Source organism: Protopterus annectens, chromosome 1.part1 (assembly GCF_019279795.1).
Source record: "Protopterus annectens isolate FY-2018-M chromosome 1.part1, PAN1.0, whole genome shotgun sequence".
NCBI lineage: Eukaryota > Metazoa > Chordata > Ceratodontiformes > Protopteridae > Protopterus > Protopterus annectens.
The window spans coordinates 1,176,329,075-1,176,349,822 of NC_056726.1; the positions used below are offsets into that span (position 1 = coordinate 1,176,329,075).

A 20,748-nucleotide genomic window follows, 5' to 3' on the forward strand; every position below is an offset into this window, starting at 1 on the left:
ACCTATGACAAGGCCTACCTATGGAAAGTACTGGGTACTATAGAGTGCATACGTATGACAGTAAAGGCCCAACCTGTTACCTATGGACAATCGTTTGTCAGTAAGTAGTGCTACCATAGGTTCATAGGTGTGTACTAGGCTAATGGCTCTGGGGCCTTTACAAGCCTAGCCCATAGAAGTTCCCTGGTATTGTGCTGGCCATCGTTAGTTCCTAGTGCCTCTATCAAGTAGAGCCACTGGAGTGTTCCCCTGGGCATACTTTCTATTTCCCATCCACTCATCAAGATTTCACTTGAAGAGGGTTAGTGAGGTGCTAAGATTGACTTGTATGGGAAGTCTATTTCAGAGCATGGGTAGTCTCTGGGTTATGAACCTGTCCCTCCAGCATATTCTATTGATTGTGGTAATGAGGTTGAGGTCTCTGGAGCATGTGGTGCAGAGGGATTGGGATTTCTTTAGAGGTAGCATTTCTAACAGAGGTGGGTCAGACATGGCTTTGTAAGTCAAGCAGAGATCGCCTCTTAGTAGACAATATGAGACAGAGAATAGCTGGAGTTTTTTTAGTCTGTCCATGTAGGGCATGTATTTAAGGCCTAGGATCTTATTTGTGAAGAACTTTTGTGGCCTCTCCAGCTGTTGCAGGTGTCTAGTGAGGTACATGCCAAATGGGGAATTATACTCTATGACTGATCTAATGAGGGAAGAGTAGAGAGAAATGATGACTTCTTTCTTCCTGGATGCAAAATCCTTGGTAATGAGATGTGCCACGTAAAAGGACTTTCTGACCACAGCAGCAATGTGTTGGCCTGGACTTCAGAGAAGTAGATGCCAAACAGGAGAGGACCCAGGACTGATCCCTGTGGGACTCCACTCGTGACTGGTCAACAGTCTGATTTGGAGTCCCCTACTTTCAAACTGTGTGTTCTATCTGTGAGCCAAATTGCAACCCAGCTAATGATATAGGGGTTGATGCCTAGTTTGCTGAGTTTATCAATAATTCCTGAGTGAGGAATTGTATCAAAGACCTTGGCCGGATCGAGATAGGCTGCATGAACTGTCTTAACTTCGTCCACCACTGTGGTGACTGACTCAAAGAAGTCAACCAGGTTGAGCAGGCATGATCTACCTTTCACAAAACCAAATTGCATCAGATCTAGAGTTTGATAATTCACTATATCCTTGTTAGTTAGGCCTATGATGATGCCCTCCATAGCCTTACATATCATACTCAGGGTAATGGGGTGATAATTTCCAGGGTCTGTAGTCACTCCTCCTTTATGGAGAGGGATGACTGTAGTAGTGTGCCAGTCGGTAGGGACAAAACCTGAGGTGAGGCTGTGAGTGAACAGAGCACACAGATGCAGTGCCAGTTCACTTTCTAATTCATGTAGAACACAGCCAGGGATATTGTCGGGTCCCATGGAAGCTGAATTATTGGCCTTAAATTTAACCTATGCTGCAGTAATGTTGGGTGCCTGGCATTCTTCCGGTATTTAGATTGGCCTTTTGGGGGGGGTGGTAAAGTTGGCACTGAATCTTTCAGCCAGTATGTTGGCAGTATCTGCTCGCTCAGTATAGGAGTTACCATTGTGCGGTAACTCAGAGAAAATCTGACTATTGCCATGGAGATTCTTGCTATAAACATAGAAGACTTTGTGTTTTTTTTTTTTGTGTCTGCCACAATTCTGCCTTCATAGCTGACTTTGGAGGTTTTGATGAGGGATCTCAACTTTTTTTTTATGCTAATAAGGGAATTTTTCCACTCTTGGGACTTCATTTTTTTCTGCAACAGTTTCTGTTGTTTATGCTGTAGTGTTTATTAATGGTAGGGGGCCACCAGACTGGCTTCATTTTTTTGGAGGAGAGCATCTTTGTTCTGTTGGGTATGCCTAGTTCCATGCATTTATGTACATGTTCGAACAGTGCATTGGTGTATGATTCAGTGTCATGCATCTATTTTCCATTGGCATAGGTGCCATAAAGTTAGCCACCTCTGTTTTTAGGAGTCCAAAGTCAGCTTTGGAAGTTATTCATGGTAGATAACTTTGTGGGGGGTGTGAGTGAGATGTGGATTTCCATGGTGATTAGTTTGTGGTTGAATCTAACCAGGGAGGAATTGACTATTGGTGTAGAGTAACAGTTGCTCATGTTAATAATAACCAGGTCAGGGATGTTGCTTTCTCTAGTGGGGGTAAGAATGAGCTGGTCCAGGGCATTGGAATTGATGAATTCCAGGAAGAGTTGGGCCAGTGCATTGGTGCATGAGTAGTTTTCACAGCTGATGGAGGGGTAGTGGAAGTCACCTAGTATGACAGTGTTGGGTTGGATCTTAATAGTTTCCAGGGTGCTTAGGAATGTAGTGTGAGAGTTGTGGGACATGGCTGGGGACCTATTGCAGGCTATGACCTGAATCACCATCTTACTCAATGTTAGTTGTACTTGGAGTATTTCAGATGCGTTATGCTGGGCTACTAGTCTGGAGGTGTACATATCCTTTATGAATATGGAGACACCACCTCCTTTGGAGTTTGGTCCATGTTCAGTCAACTGCCAGGTATTGAGGAACACGTAGGAGACTAATAAGTAATCTGCCTGCACACACACATAGCAAAACTCTTTAATACCTATCTGATACACAAGTAATCTATATCTCCACTTCCTGCAAAGGGAAATCTCACAAAGTAAACCAGTAGGTAAATGCAAATACTGTGGTAAACAGACATGTGCATCATGTGGGTGTATATAGCAGATCTCTCACCCTCTCTCTCTCTCTCTTATATATATATATATATATATATATATATACACACACACACACACACACACACACACACACACACACACACACACACACACACACACACACACACGCAATTTGAGAAGTGTATATAATCAAAGTCAGTAGGCAAGCATGTTGTACCCTAATATGTTTCCACTGTATTTCAAGTGTTGCAGGATGCCCATTGCAGCCCGGGTTAATGACAAACCAGCAACCAAATGAAACAAAAAACTAAGTAATTAAAACAAAAAAACAAATGAAATGAAACATACTTTAAAGCCTTAGTTAATGAAAACTTAAAGAATTCAAAAAAGTAAATGAACAACAATATAACATAATGTATGCACATGCAATGTTTAGGTAGCCACATTATAGGTTTTTCTTAACCCTTCTCTTATTTTTTTCTATTAAATTAGGAGAATATTTAAGAATGGATAGCAGTCAGACAGGGCAAACATTACACAGGGTGAAACCATAGCTCTTAGCTGTCCAGATTTTTACAGAATGTCCAGAATGTTGCCTCATATTTTTGGTCTGTTCCTCATAAAACTTCTGTTTTCTAGAAAGTCGTTAAGGAATGAAGTAATTAAATTTTGACAGACATTTTAGTTTCAGACCTCATAGGTTCATAGGTAGGTACTAGGCTATCTGCCTGAGGGCATTTATAAGCCTAGCCAGAGTGTGTCTGCTTTCGCCGCCCCATTGATTAATTAACCGAGCCTCTGTCAAGAAGAGCCAGTGAAGTGATCCCAGAGGTGCATTTTCTGTTACCCATCCACTCGTCAAGGTTTCTCTTGAAGAGTGTTAGTGAGGGGCTCTGCCTAATGTAGTTAGGAATTTTGTTCCAAAGCATGGGGAGTCTCTGTGACAGGAATCTATCTCTTCAGCATGTTCTATTTATTGTTGTGGTGAGGTTTAGGTCACTAGAGCGAGTGGCTCGCAGTGACTTGGATTTCTTTAGTTGGAGCATGTCCATCAATTCTGAGTTGGACATGGCTTTGTAAGTCAGGCAGAGATCACCTCTGAGTAAGTGATATGCCACTGAGTACAGCTGGAGTTTTTCCAGACGGGCTGCATAGGACATATGTTTGAGACCAGTGATCCTCTTGGTGAGGTATTTTTGTAGTCTTTCCAGCTGTTGGAAGTGTCTTGTGAGGTACATCCCAAATGGGGCATTGTACTCTATGATGGGTCTGATGAGTGACGAGTAGAGGGGCACTATAACCTCTTTACTTCTAGATGCAAACCCTTTAGTAATTAGATGGGCTACATAGAAGGATTTCCTAACTACTTTGGCAATATGATTGGCAAAGGAGAGATTACTATCTACCTGGGTACCTAGATCTCTTATTACCTCTTCTGTATTAAGGGGGCTGCCACCTATGTGGTAATTCATGGGTGTTTTGTTTTTCCAAAATGGGATGACTATGCATTTTTTGGCATTTAGCTTGAAACCAATACTTTGACACCAGGTGTCCGTCTCAGTAAGGCTCTTTTGGAGAATGTCCGTGTCAGCCAGAGAGTCAATTATGGCTCCCAGTTTGCAGTCATCAGCGAACTTGGTTAGCCATAGTCCTCCTGTGTTTGCCTGTACTTCTGAGAAGTATATGCCGAACAGTAGGGGTCCCAGGACAGAGCCTTGTGGGACACCACTTGTGACTGGTTTAGAGTTGGACCTGGAGCCCGCTATTCTTACCGTGTGAGTTCTGTCTATAAGCCAGTTGGCAACCCATCTCATGACGTAGGAGTTTATGTTCAGGCTGATGAGTTTTTCTATAATTCCAGAGTGGGGAATGATGTCAAACGCCTTGGCAAGGTCAAGGTAGGCTGTGTGAACTACCTTCCCCTCATCTATGACCTTGGTGACTGTCTTGAAGAAGTCAACCAGGTTTAGTAGGCATGATCTGCCCTTAACAATGCCAAACTGGTTCGGGTCAAGTGTTTGGAGGTTCCCAATGTCTTTGTTAATGAGTTCCATGATGATGCTCTCCATAGCCTTGCAGACCAGGCTAGTCAGGCATATGGGGCGATAGTTACCAGAGTCAGCTGTGGCCCCTCCTTTGTGGAGCAGAATAACCATTGCTTTGTGCCATTCTATGGGCATGTAGCCTGTGGAGAGGCTGAGGTTGAACAGTGAGTTTAGGTGAGGGGTTAGTTAATTCTGTAGTTCGTGCAAGATGCAGCATGGGACACCATCTGGCCCCATTGATGCTGTGCTTTTGGCTTTTGAAAGGGCTGTTTTCACTGGTGCGCCTGTGATTTCCAGGATGCTACACTTTTCTGGGATTGTTATGGGCCTTTTTGGAGGTGGGGGGGTGAAGTTTGCATTGAATCTATCTGCCAGGATGTTGGCAATATCAGTGGGTTCAGTATATTTTGTGCTATTTTGCACTAGCTCAGAGCATATCTGTGGGTTGCCACTTATATTCCTGACATAACTAAAGAAGGCTTTGTGGTTATCTTTTGAATCCTTGGCTATTTTTCTTTCAAAGTTAGTCTTTGAGGATTTTATGAGGGACCTTATTTTCTTACTGGTACTGATCAGGGCTGTCTTTCCTTCTTGGGATTTGCTTTTTTTCTGAACTAGTTTCCTCCTTCTATTGCATAGCCTGTTTATGGCAGGGTTCCACCAGACTGGTTTCCTTCTCTTAGGGGAGTGAGTCTTGGTTTTGCTAGGGGTGGCACGATCCATGCATCCTTGTAGGTGCTCATAGAGTACATTTGTAAAAGTTCCTGCATCTTGGGCAGCATTATCCTTCAGCGTGGGGGCTGTGAAACCTTCTGCTTCTGTCTTAAGTAAGGTGAAGTTTGATATAGAAAAGTTTTTCACGGTGGTTTCCTTGGTTGGAGGTTGTGGTGTGGTGTGGACATCCAGAGTGATTAGTTTTATCCATTAGAAAATACACGCCAATGCAAAATCTTCTATTCTATCACCTTTCTAAGTTTATAAGAGTAGTACTTAAGATCTGTCCTTATTTTTGGACCTTTGCCCCACCCCATTATTTTTACCTTTGTGTAGATTTCTTGTGTTGACAGATTGAGCAGTATTGGTAAAATTCTTAGATTCCAGCACAAAAACATTTTATCTGGATGTCCAGTTTCTGTGTTTCAGTTAAAACAGTAGTCAGTGTTTACTCACTGGCTGATTCAAAGGCATCTCTTTTCCACTGATGTGTTTTCTGCATTTGTTTTTAAGCTAATAGCATGTTTCAGAATGCTGCAATAGAATATGGTTTCTCACTGAGATACTTCAATTAATTTAACACCCAGCATCTGTCTGCACCACTGTAGTGCACTGCAAAATAATCCACTGTGGCTGTTTATATCTTTACTGATAATGGTATTCAGCATTATGGCCCAAATGCACACAATATGCAGTACAATTGCAACGACTTGCTAGGCACCTACTGCTCTGTTATCTGGACAGCATGAATTATTAAATTGGAATAATAGCACATATATGGTTATATCAATAAAGTTAATAAAACATTTGTAAGATTATTTCCTTCAACATTTCACATTTTTAGAACCTCATTGTTTAGAGCAAAAACTGCAGCTTGCATTAGGTATCACAGAATTTTCGCAGCAGTCCATCTTAAATGAGAATATTCAGAACATTTGTTGCAAGTCTGAACATCTTTGAATAAGTACAAAATGACAAGCAATACTAGAGGTAGAGAGAATTCAAACGTTACTGAGAATAATGCAAAATGAGACAGCAGCATGCATTTCACTTTGGTTTTGGAGCAATTGAGCTGTATAATACAGACGGATCAGTGTGTGACTCATCTTTGGCCCTTGGCTTACTTGCTGCTTGGAAAGTCAGTAAAGCATAAGTGAGACCATTCTCATCTTGTCCGGTATTTGGCTTATCCTGCAAAACAAATACAAAAAGATATTTGTGAACATTCAATCATATATATTGTAACCCTGTTGTTTGAATGTTCATCATCACTTTACCTTGGATGAACTTTTATTTCAAATGTTATTCTTGTTCTATTCTCAGTGCTATATTTTACTTCATTAGGGTTGTGTACGATGTTCAGGTCACAACACGTGATTGTCGTCCAGCACTTAGTTCTGATCAAATTGATTACAGAATACAATGCTCCCTTTGGTATGTACTATCCAGACACTTTACCCAGCTAGAAAGACCTCAAAAGTTTCTAAAAGAAAAGATTCATTGTCTCCTGGCTCCAAAGAAGGGCTTGATGACCCTTCTATATACATTGTGTTTTATAGCCTCCTTCATTGTGATCCAAGCCTTGCATTTCATGCCATGAAGGACCCCCTCCTTGATCTTGTATCCCTTTGAAAGATAAATATCTCAACAAATACTAAAACTAAAGATTTAAATATCCACCAAAACATAAATAAAACTTGCTGGATGGACAAATTTATTAAACAATGTTTACCCTCACACCTGCAATAAACTTTCATTGCATGCAGAAATCCACGCACTCCCAAATAATTCTAACTGACCAGAACCTCCTCTCTCCCTCTTAATTCCAACCTTATCATAGTACTACAACTGTCCTACTCAGCTTTACCAACACTGTCAATGAACTCAAAAACAAGTACAAACTAGTCGCAACTGCCGTCGTTGACATATCAAAAGCATTTGATACAGTTGTACACGAAAAAGTACTTCATAAACTCCCTTTTCTAGGGCTCAGTACTCAATCCCTAACTTGTGTTCACAGCTACTTATCTAATAGTAAATAAATGCATAAATGGTACAAAGACTATTACATTTTTTTTCAGTCTTAGTTATCATCCCCCAGGGATCAGTTTGAGAACCTTTTCACTTTAATATTTTTATTAGCAATCTACACCCTGCCTCCAAACAAGCAACCATAGTACAATATGCAGATGAACCTACACTCATTTGCTCTACTCAGATAATATTATCCTGCAAAATATCATTTAGCAAGCTTTCCTATCCAGCAAATCCTGGCTAGGTAACTTGGACCTACTTGTAAATCACAAAAAGACAAAACTAATGCTATTTAGTTCTAAAAACATCCACATGGATGTGATTGATTTTAACAACTGGCTGCATTTTTGGTGCCATTCTAAGGGGATCCAATATTTGTTAGCTTGGGAGGACATAGTTAACAGACCCTGTTGCTTTGTTAAGGATGGTCTTTACATTTTCCATCTAGGCTTTCAAATACCGGGTAAAATGTTATTCACCCCATAGTGCCTTTTTTAGACAATGCCAAATTGAAAAACCTACCAACATAGCAAAATCAACTCAAATAAACCTCAAGCTGTTACTGGTTAATGACAGGAGCTTAAAAAAACATTCCCTCTAAGCCCCCCTCACACTTGAGAATATGGACATCTGTGCAGTTACTGAGACTTGGTTTAAAGGGGCAGTGTGTATCACAAGAGTACAAGGTTTCAGTGCCTTCCAGACTTTTAGACCAGTAGCTGCAAAGACAAAGACAAGGTGGAGGTGTCCTGATATACATCAATAACACACATACCTCTAGGGTGGTCAAACAGAATGATGTGCTGGAGTTTCTCCATGTGCAGATCACCATAGACAAAATTCTGTACCATATCCTACCCAGCTAGATGTCCCCTCCATGTCCCAAGATGCTCTCAATGGATACTTGTACCTACTGGAAATACTTACCATCCATGCTAATGCTCTACTCAGAGGATACTTTAATTACTCCTGTATAGACTGGAAATCCTACACAGCCTCAAAACTACAGACGCAGAGATTCATTGATTTTGTAAATACAAACACACTTGAGCAAATAGTGAATATGACCACTAGAGTCTCCAACATACTGGACCTTGTGCTTACAAATATAGGAGAATGCTACATTCCTCACAATGCTTTGTCCTCTCTGGTAAGGTCTGACCATAAACCTGTCTCCTGTGAAATAAAAATCAACTCCATAATCACATTAAAACCAGTAACGGTTAGGAAATATAGGAAATATTCCAAGGCAAATTACCTTTTATTGTGCAATGGTGTGTCAAAATTCAATGCCCCCAAACGCAGTGAACACAGCAGCCTGTACTGAATTGCACTCAAGAACTTTGTACCACTATGTTAATCGCTGCACAGAGGCTGCTGCACCTACTAGAACTAAGCCAAGGACTAAATTCAGAAACAAACTGCCCTGGTGGCATCCCAATTAAAAAACGGGAAACATATTCTGGCAAATATCAGGAAGGCTAATTCACATAAGGATAAAAAACTCTCTCATTAAAGTAAATAGGCAACTAGGAGAGCTAATTAGGTCAAGCAGAGCCAACACTGAGGTTAAGACATCCTCCTAGGTGAAAGATAACCAAAAAGTCTTCTACAGCTATGTCAGAAACCTCAAAGGCAGAACACAGCAATGTACTGAACTGGTGGTCAATGGTGCCACATTCACCAAGCCTGATGATATAGCAAACCGGTTAGCAGACACATTCAGTTCCAACTTTACCCTCCTCTCACCCCAGCCCCCCCAAAAACACCTTCCAACTATAACTATGGAGCATGTACTAACTACACTCACTAAACTCCTTTATAACATGTTTGATAGTTAACTGGCTCACTGACAGGATACACTATGTATGCATTTTGTAATTTTCTCTGCACTTATATCTGCAATAACTGTGTAACTTTTTTCCATGCGACTCCGCTAAAATGGGATTAATCCCAGTTAGCCTTTCCTGGTAAACAAAAATAAAAACATAAATAAATAAATAAATAAATAAATAAAAGTGACACAGGGTCAAATGAAAAAGGGAAACTGCCACATGCACAAGCTTTCAGGGGCCACAAATGGCAGGTGACAATGGTGTGGATTTTCAGTCATGGCATTATATTAACAAAGCCAAGAAGAGATAGTAACTTCATAAATAAATACCAAAATGGATTTGTGATTCTGACTGAAGTGAGCAGGTTATCTATTATAGTTTTAGCAAGCAGCTTGCTGCAGCTACAAAATAAATGCAGATGGAGGTGCAACTTTGGGAACCTGCACAGTGTTCCAGGTAAGCCAGCTGCATTTCTGATTGCCACACCTTTCAAGACAAACATTGATCATTACATTGACACTTGTAAACTCATCCCAGGTAAGACCTGCTTTGCTCTTCTATAAATGGGAGGCACTTATTTGGGATGGGAATTGGAATGGATTATTTATTTGTTTACTTATTTAACATTTGTTACTTGTGTAACTAAACTGGTTCAAGGACTGTTCTCAGCCATGACCCAAGCCATATAGGCAATACATCCACAAAACATAAAACATGAGAACAGATAGTCAAATACAAACTAAATTATAAAATATAAGTATTATTAAAATTTAGAATAGCAATATCCAAAAATCGGTTTACTATCAAAAGGGTGATCCGACTTTGCCCGAATTGGAAAGACCGAATGCCCTAAATCAATATTTGCAAATACAGAAAAAAAATGTTGAACTCACAACAGCGAATGCATACTAGCATTTGCTGTTGTGAATTCAACATTTTGAATGCAGATTGCACTATAGTGAGTATCGGGAAATGTACCCTTTTACTCACTGTAGTGCAAGCTCGGAGTTTGTATATAAATATATATATATATATATATATATATATATATATATATATATATATATATATATGTAGCAGAGGGGGTTGGGGGTGCAGGGGGGCTTGCCCCCCTGCAAAAACATTCCTTGCTGTTCATCGGAAGTGTGGTATTTTCGGTAAAGTGACATTTCTGATATGTCGACTTTTCCAAAATACCTCGTTCGGTCTTGTTTTGTTAATTTTTTGATTTCTGACATTTTGGTTTGGAAATATGAACATTCGTACAAGGCAGGTGCGAGATTGTGATAGTAAACCCAAAAAAATCAACATATAGTGAGAATAATGAAATAATATAGAGTAAGGTATACCTGCATAGTAAAGACAAATATGTAAGAGAAATATTTGGCTATGTTATAACTGATATAGTAAATTTGCAAATATAATGCACGGAAAAAAAATACATCATAAAATTACAGCTGCAGTGGCTGATGGGAGATGCTGAGCACTAAAAGATTTAGAATTTGCTTTAGAATCAAAAGAAATGTTGGAGGGTACAGGCTAAATAGTACCTAATAGAGAGGGAAGAAGCGAATAGAGAGGGGAGAAGCTACTTGTGAGGTTTAGCATCTTTGAAGCAGTTCCATTTGTTTTCTTTGACTGCTGTCTCTGCCCATGAAATATTTCACATACAGCTGTCCCATTTCTATGAAAAAATACTTTCTAGTATCACAACTGTGATGTGCTCCAACTGCCATCTATTGTTTGTAATATGTGCCAGTAGACTCTCAAGAATGATTTTCTTTATAAAATTTCTAGCCACGGAGGTAAAATTAACCACTGAGTGGGCTTTTGAGTTTCCAGTGTTATAAGCTTTGAAAAGTGGAATATTATGTACACTGTTCCAATTCTGGTATTGCTATACTGACCATGATTTGTTAAAGATAGTGGTCACAGATGTGACCACTTCAATGCACATCTGTTTCAGTTACTTTAACCACATTAATCCCATGCTTTGTAAAATTTAATTTACAAGTTTACTCAGAACCCTTTCAGCTTAAATGGACGTGTTTTAATCTCATACCATGCAGAATAAGTCTTATGTTTTTAGTAACTTCCCATATTTGTTACAGCACAAGATAGAAGTTACTTTCCATTACTTCTAGTTGTTACTCTTCAGTGACTTTCCTTCTGGTTTTAATGTGTTGCATTATTTCCATGTTTGTCTGGCTTGTTTATGTCCCTGGATGGACAATGTTGTCTTTTTAACATAGGGTTTGGTAACTTTTCCACCTTAAAATTGAGATGCTGCATTCAAAACTCTTCCTGAAATCAATGGGTGCCATGGGTAAAACCTTGTAAAACTAAGCCATGGGGTCTCTGAGTTTTATCAGGCACTCAGGGTGACAAGGTTTAGCTATTTTGTGAGAATTGGTGTGAGGGCTTTGCTTATGTTTTCAAAATTTAGGCAAATTGAACTCAAGAGTTTTCCTTTGCATCACAAGTGACTTGAGCTACACCTATCCTCTACCAACCTTTCTTTTTAATTTAATTTTTACTCTTCTGGTAATCTTTAGTTCGTGTGTTGTCTCAAGACCACTGGCCTGGTGTTCCATTTCTAATCCATCTTCCAATCTATACTTTTATAACCCATTGTTGTTGATACCTACTTTCCTTTCTTTCTGTAATTTAACATTTCCCCCATTAATCTTGAATGTATTCCTCCACACTTGTCCATCACTGTCTCATAGCTATAAAAGGATTTCTTCTGGCCAATACTAAATTACTTAAATGTAACTACACTAATTATAAAATATATATTGTTCTATCATTTTGTCTACACAGTTTGATGGATTCTTATCCCTCTTCCTGAATGTGCTTCTGTATTCATTACGTTGACACCCAAAGCATTACATTTCTGTAATTGTTTCACACTTATCATCTTCTACTGCACATTGTCCTGTACGTAACAAAAAAAATTGCAAGAGTAATTGTTTTTCCTGGTACTTTCATGATCACCTATTTGATGTGTGCCAATCTCTGCACATAACTGGATTATCCTACTGAATGGATGGTTCTCCTATTTCTCCCAGGGATGTGCAGCACACGCAAACATCACAGATTATTAGCTTTCAATTGTCCCATTGTATTGACAGTTGGGATAGTGATAATCCCTACCCTGTAACCCATTTACTGGCATAGATTGGAAATTCTGCAATTTCCTAAAATTTGAAAAATTAGTATCATCCTTGTTGTTACCTGGAAGTACTTGCAAAAATAGTTTAGAAATCTAAATAGCCAGTGCTTAATTTAAAATCTTTAATTAATTTTAGGGAAAGATATCTTGATAATTAGAGATCTTTTAATATCCTAATATAGATGGTTTACTGTTCTCCGCTTTGAAAAGCTTCTTGTTTTTCTCCAGACTAATTCTATTACACAATTTTTAACTTCTTGCATTCCAACATCATCCTGTGTTCGATGTAATCCATGCCAACTACCTATGCATCTTGTTACATAACAGAAAATGTAGGTGTAATAAATGTTTACACTTGCTATTTTAAGCGTAATATACTCTTCTGCATTCTATATTTATATACACTATTACCTTAAATTGTAGTAAAACAATGTGGCTTTCATTTTAAATTATATAGTGGCATAATTCATTGATTTAATTTTCTTCAGGACAAGATTATTTAAAGTCTTAAACTTAGTGCAGAGGAATTCAGAAGTCCAGGAAGTTATCAAAAGAAAGAATGTGCAGAAAAAATGGGAGACAGAAAAAAAAGACGCCAAGCTAAAGAGGAATATTGTTTGGTTAACAAAACACTCACAGAGGATTTGCAGTAGCAAAGAGCAAGACATTAGTAGTACTTTACTAGCTTCTAGAAGGTGACTTGGCAGATGGAACAAAGATACTGTATCAGGTTGCTAGGCAAAGACAGAAAGATAAAGAAAGATAGTCATCAGACTTCCTTTTTAAGTGATGCCAGCAACAACCTTTTCACCAGTTCACAGGACATCGAAGGCAGATGGGAAGGAATACTTCCAGCAGGTTCTGAATGAAGGAAAAAAATAACAGAAGTTGTACTGCCCCATACATGTCCTACAATGAAAGAGGAAGAAGAACCCACCCTAGAAGAAGTGATAACAGCACTAAGGAAAAATAAGTCCGGGAAAGCAGAATGTTCAGATGAAGCCATGGCACATCTGATTAAGATGTTTTATGAGTTAGTGGAGAGATAGCTGTTGGGACTATTCATAGTAGTATGCAGGAAAGACATATCCCAGATGACTGGAGGATAAGCATTCTCACATTCTCATGCCAACATACAAAAAGAAAGGGGGCATTTATCACTCCGGACAGTATAGAGGTATGGAACTCCTATCACACTATATGAAAGAGCTGGCATGGGTGATTACTGAACGAATATATACAGCAGTAGAAAATAAGAAGGAAAAAGAGCATTTTAGATTCAGACCGGGATGCAGCATAACTGACCCAGTGTTTGTACTGAGAAGAGATAGTGCAGAAGAAGCCACACATGAGGAAAGAGGCCAACTGGGAATTCCTAGATTTGGAGAAAGCATATGACTAAGTCCCAACAAAGCTTTTTAGGCAGTCCTGCAGTGGTTCAAAATCCAGGAAACATTGGTACAATTCATGCAGAGAATGCCCAAGGACCCAATGGCACACATATGAACAGTGTTTAGACCCACAAAGGCTTCTCCATGGGTATGAGGTGAATCAGTGCTCAGCTCTGAGCCCACTGCATTTCATACTGGTGATGGGCTACATTACCTTACAGACTGGAGGAGACAGATCAACAAAGCTGCTGTTTGCAGATGATGTAGCATTACAAGCAGACTCTGAGGGATGGAATACAAAACTGAAGGCACATAGGATGAAATCTATTACAGACAAGACAGTGGTCATGGAGGAAAATGAGGGATATCGAAAGAAGATGAAGGGAAAATAGTGGAACAGGTTAACAGCATTCTGTATCCAAGAGGGCTGGTTGAAGAGAAGGGAAGTCAGGATAAGGAGATCAAAGCTAGAATCAAATGGGCCGCAACCAACTGGCAGAGTGCCAGAGAGAGAGAGTGTGACAGAAGAATGCCAAAGCTGTTGAAGAGTAAAGTGTACAAAACAGTGGTGTATCCAGTACCCATGTGTGGCACAGAAACCCAAGCAGTGAAGGTATAGCAGTTGTGGAAGCCAGGGGTAATGGAGATGAAGAGATTGGTGGTAAGATGCACACCATGGGACAGACAAAGGAATTATTACATCAGAGCAGAAGCCAAAGTAGCTCCAGTTGTAGAGAAGGTGAACATAAACAGATTATGATAGTCCTGTAAGAAGTATGGAAAGCAAAGGATAACCTGGTGAAGAAAATGTGGGAGAGCCAGGGAAAAGGTAAGAGGAAACAAGGATGTCCAGCAAAGAGATGGATAGACTGAGAGAAGACCCATAACAGTCATGCATAGCTGTTTGAGAAGGTAGGAGAGTGCCCTTGACTTGAGAGGTTGCAACAGTTAACATGACAACCTAACTCCATAGAAAAAAATGGGAAATAGGGGGTTGTGATGAGTAAATTCACGGAACATCAATTTTTCAATTTATTTATTTATTGGCCCAATGCGCAGTTTTAGCAGAGGCCCAGGGAGAAAAGCTCAATTTACATACAATATATATTCATACAGGCTCATGTTACATACTGTATAGATTTGCGCAAATAGAAATAGATTCATGCAGATACATAGAAAGTCTTAACAGTATTACAACATGTATACGAAAGCAGGTTTAAATTATTGTGCTGAAATTCACTTTTATTTAAACTGCATGACAAACTGATTGTTTGGATATACATGATATATTCAGGTAAGGAGGCTTGAGAAATTATTGAGTAGAGAGCTGAAATTTCATAGGTGAAGACGGAGTACATGAGTGGGGAGCTAAGTAGTACCATGGGAGAAAAAGATGATAGGTGAAGAAAAACTATTTGAGCAAGGAGCTGAAGAGTAGATCAAGGAAAGAAAGATGATAACAGAGGTAATGGATTAGATGCACAAGGGATGTAAGAGTCTGAAACGGAGGAGGTCAGTTACTTACAGTTGCTGTTGAGACTGCTTGTTGACCATCAGTTGAATCTGGAAGACAAAATAAATAAATGCTTTTAATAGATGTCTTTCTGCTTAAAAGAAGGTAATTACGTTAAGACATGAAATATATAATGTAATATATAATTAACATTATGTGCTATACCGCACAACTCTAGCAACAAACAAACACACACACACACACACACACACACACACACACACACACACACACACACACACACACACACACAGACATATGTCTATATGTTTAATTATGTTCCTGTTCTTACTGAGTGGAGGCTTGCAAGTACTCGTGCAATATTATTAAAATGTAGAATTCTATGATTTCTCTAAATTTCTGTTCTATGGTCATTGCGATGATAGGAAAGTCTCCAAGTTTAGCTTGCTAATACATTCTGAATTATTTTAATCTAGTCACAAGTTTGTTTCCTTTGTAACTATGTGAGAGTGACAGCTATTAAGAGTCTGGATAAAAGCGTGTATAAATGTCAGTAACTCCCACACAATCTTACACAATTTTACACACAGAACAGCTAAAACCCATAGCATCAGGACAGTCTAACAGCCTTACATACAAGTAGAATAGAGCATATTACACACATTGACCCTAACAATGCGACTACAATGCAGCAAAATCTGTCCTTAAGTGCAGCAATCCCACCCATGTGCTCATCCATCATCATGAAACCATTGACTAAAATGTCTCACACATTGAGAGACTGGCTCTAGAAATCCAAATAGTTACACTGGAGTAATATAGAATCCAAAACACTGACCCAGTGCCACATTCAAACAAATGGACGTTGAGATATCTCGAGCTATGCAGGCAAGTGAAGTATGTCAAAATTGTACATTCAACTCCAAAAGGGGAATCAGGTCCTCTTTGTCTCATTAATTAGAAATTTGCTTTGGAAGAAGTTGACCAGTAAGATTAATGGGCTATGCAAACTGTTGACACTAATAATCCAGTCACTATCTTCTATACAGCCCAAGTACCTGCAGTACCAGTTCTGACCTATAGGACTATGCACTAAAGCAGGCATAATATAAGGTCAGTGATAGAGAGGGCTGTGCACATGTGTGGTAGTGTGAATTATGAGTCAACCCCATATTACCCTTGGGATAAGCCAAAATAAAGTTAAATGCTAGATGTGACCACTGTATTAATGGCTGTAGCAATACAAGCATTACAAAGATTTTACTGATATGCATATAGTGAGATGTTTGAGATAAGTGATAATGTGCCTTTGTTGTCTTTGGAGATTCATAGTGGATATGCAGTAGGTTAAAGTCCATAAGTTCATAGGTTCATAGGTAAGAAACAGTTATGATATTGTACCAAAAATATGTAATCATGAAATTAATTTAACTAGAAATATCAATCTTATCTTCTCATAACATAGCAGATATTATTCACAGTTGCAACATTAACATAACACTAAGAAGTCTAGGGGTAACACAACTATCCCACAATTATATCTCTACATGCTCCCTAAAAAATTTCAACCCTAATACCTTCACTGACTCACGAAAACATATAAATTGGAACCTACTAAAACCCTATCCCCAGAAGATGCCATCACATACTTCAATACAGCTTTCTTAAACTTAATAGACTCCTTTGCCCACCTAAAAACAAAATGAATCAAAAGTAACTCCATCCCATGGATAACTAAAGACACCTTATGCACCATGCATATTGGAGACAAAGCTTGGAGATGCTGCCAAAAAAACAAAACTATCCTTACCCTAAATGAATTCAAAACACTTCAAAACAAAGTAAAAAAACTAATTTCAAACTTCAAATCCTATTTCTCTACACTCCAAAATAACCACAAAACAAACCAAAAAAAATTCTGGAATGTAATCTCCTCTCTCTTTAACCCAGGGGAAAAAAGAAACCCCACCCACCCTGATCCAAATGCTTCTGACACAGATTTAGCCACCCAATTTAATTCTTTCTTCATTGATTCTATTACCAATCTAACATCATCCTTCTCCAAAAACGCTACTCCCTCACCTCCACCCTCCCCATCTCTTCTATCCCTAGCATTTCCATCCCCCAACCTCCTCCCTTCTCTATGATCCCCAGCCATATATCTACTATAAAAAAACTTCTTCAGAACCTGAAACCATGCTGTAATGCCCCTGATCAAATTCCCTCCTACTTTCTAAAGATAGCTGCAGAAGCCATTGCCTTCCCCATATGCATTTTAATAAATCGGTCTAGCAAAGAAAGTTGCATTCCCCAACTGAGGAAAAGGCCTATATTATCCCCCTTCACAAAGGGGGCAACAATAACAATGTCGCTAACTTTTGTCCTTTCTACATCTTATCCCCCATCTCTAAACTTCCCGAAAAATGTATCCACCTGCTCATAAACAACCACCATCTAACTCATGAATTTAGGCCTGGCCACAGTGCTACCACTGCTGTCCTTTCCTTCTTAGAAACAGTTAACAAAGCTCGTGACTCTGGCTGTATTGTATCTACCCTCCTCCTTGACCTCTCTAAGGCATTCAGTACTATCTCTAACAATTTTCTTCTAACTAAACTCTCTACACTAAATCTATCCCATTCTTCCATCAACTGGTTTACCAGTTATCTCTCAAATAGAGAACAAGCAGTCAAATGGAAGAAAGCCACATCCCCATTCTTTAATACTCCCACAGGTGTCCCCCAAGGCAACTTTCGGGGTCCTCTAATGTTCAATATCTTCATAAACAACTTCTACCAGACAATTCCTAATGCAAACCTTATCCAATACGCTGACGATTCAACAATTATCTGCTCTGCCACCTCCATCCCCTCATTAATAAAATTAACCCAAGAAGCCTTCTCCTCCACTGAACAATGGATGTTAGACAACCATCTGGCACTCAATGCTTCCAAAACTAAATTTATGATATTCACCCCTTCTAAAACCACCATTATAGACAAAAAAAATCATTCTCTATCATAGGTCAGAGCAATACACCTCTTAGGTTCATAGGTTCATAGATTAGTGCTAGGCTAAGTGCCCTTGTGGGCCATTTTAAGCCTAGCCAATTATCCCATGTGAAAATCAAGCCCTGCACCTTGTGTCTGTAAGGTAAACACCTTAAGCATTATGCCAAAATAGTATTTAACTCAAAACTACTAGAAGTCCTTTTTGATGGCCACCTTAAGTTTCATACTCACCTACAAGTAAACATAAAAAAACACACCAGAAACTCCACATTCCACATTCCACTCCACATACCACATCACCACATTGACTACATCTCTCCCTCTAACAAGTTTGTTCTCTTTACCCCATACCTCATCCCATCCCTCCTATATGGTGCCCCACTCCTGACCAACCTGCAATCCTCCCTTAAGACAAAACTCTCTTCTTGTTTTCAAAATTCGCTACTAGTCAAAGATCCTCTACCCATCACTGTATTGCCCTTCATAAGCTGAATTGGTTAGAGCTCCCCAACTACCTCACCTATAGTCATCTTACTCATGCTCACAAACTCATCTTCAGTCCCTCCCTCTGTCCTTCCCTTGCCTCTACCTTTACTATGCACCTAGCAAATAGACTCCTACAATCTAACACCCAAAATATGATTGAACTGCACAAACCTGTCCACCCACCTGGTAAACAGCTACTGTCCTTCTCTCTAGCTCAACTCTGGAACTCACTCCCACCTCTTATCTGCACTACTAGAACCCCCTCTTCCTTTAAAACCTTACTCCACTCACACCTAACTTCCCGGTGGGAATGCTCCTGCTCCAACCCTACATAAAGTCTCTTAGCAACTCAATACAACTAAGGGCAAAAAGATTTGTAATCATCCTCCATTGCTCTAATTTCTATTTAGCATTTGTTGGTTCCAATATTTGTAAATACTATTAATTTTTACTGATTTTTATTTTGCATTTGTTAGTTCCAATATTTGTAAATATTATTGAATGTTTTGCACCTACTAACACCTGTACTGTTTTATTAATACTTTTACTTCTGTGTTTTGTAATAACTTGTATCTATTATATTTTTACTATGTTTTTTATCACGTATAATGTAACTTGGAACTTTTCTCCCCAGAACTCCATTGAAAATGGGCCCCTCCAGGCCCAATGAACATCCTGGCAAACAAACTGCAAATGAATAAATAAATGCCTGATAGGATAACATACCTACTGGGGAACAGAGCTGAGCTTAACTACTGGGATAGTGTTGCAGGCTGGCACAAGCTCTCTCCAAATCTTCCCCCAAATATTATGCTTTCTGGACTTAAATCTTTTACCTTACACATGATCCAGGTAAGAAAGAATCTTGACGTTTCTCAAAATAATCCATATAATGAAAGACTAGTGCATCCAGAGCTCCATTTATACTGTAGTTTAAAACTTCAGTTTTATTACACAGTAGTCCAGTGATAATTTAATTTTTATTTGCACACGCAGTGACAGTCAGGTGGTCTGCTACCTTAACAAACTCACTAAGACCAACTCAAGTATTTCTGGACCTCACATAGACTTTAACAAGTTCTTCTTTTTCAGAGTGTGTGGAAGTTATTACTGCACTTGGAAGCCCTTTGTTACTCTGCTAATTTTAAACTGCTTTTTATCTGATTTTAACTTATTTTTATCTGTTCATCTTTTATATGGTTCAGCTTGTTATGCACAGCTTGGTTTCAGTGCTTTTTTGCTATTTATAAGCTGCTTTTTTTATCTTAGTTTCATTATTTTTCTCAGTTCAACTTTTCTTTGGTTTCAGCCTATTTTGGCCTAGTGAAGTTTAAATGCTGTTCTGCTGATTTCATCTTTTTCTTTCAGCTGCTCCCATTAGGGGTCTTCACAGCAGATCATCTGTTTCCATTTCTTCCTGTCCTCTGCATCTTGTTCTGTCACACCAACCACCTGCATGTCCTCTCTCACCACATCAATAAACCTTATCTTAGGCCTTCCTCTTTTCCTGTACCTGGCAGCTTCATCCTTAGCATCTTTTGCCCAATATACTCTGCATCCCTCCTCAGCACATGTACAAACCAATGTAATCTTGCCTCTCTGGCTTTGTTTCGAAACCTTCCAACCTGGGCGGACCCTCTAATATACTTATTCCTAATTCTGTCCACCCTCGTCACACCCAGTGCAAATCTTAACATCTTTAACTCTGCCACGTCCAGCTCTGACTCCTGCCTATTTGTCAATGCCACTGTCTCCAGCCAATATAACATAGCTGGTCTCACTACCCTCTTGTAGACCTTCCCTTTCACTCTTACTGGTACTCATCTGTCACAAATCAATCCTGACACTCTTCTCCACCCTATCCATCCTGCCTCTACTCT

At 39.3% G+C, this 20,748-nt stretch overlaps 1 protein-coding gene across 1 annotated transcript in view; it reads right to left on the reverse strand.

The window, feature by feature from the left end:
- Window positions 1-6,095: 6,095 nt before the first annotated feature.
- The window catches only part of LOC122815857, a 299,383-nt gene continuing 284,730 nt past the window's right edge, over window positions 6,096-20,748 (reverse strand). Inside the window, exons 7-8 of the mRNA XM_044088675.1 lie at window positions 15,423-15,460; window positions 6,096-6,653 (exon numbers count right to left, since the gene is read on the reverse strand). Coding sequence (XP_043944610.1) covers window positions 6,510-6,653; window positions 15,423-15,460 — 182 coding nt within the window. The 3' untranslated portion in view covers window positions 6,096-6,509. The remainder of the gene's footprint in view (window positions 6,654-15,422; window positions 15,461-20,748) is intronic.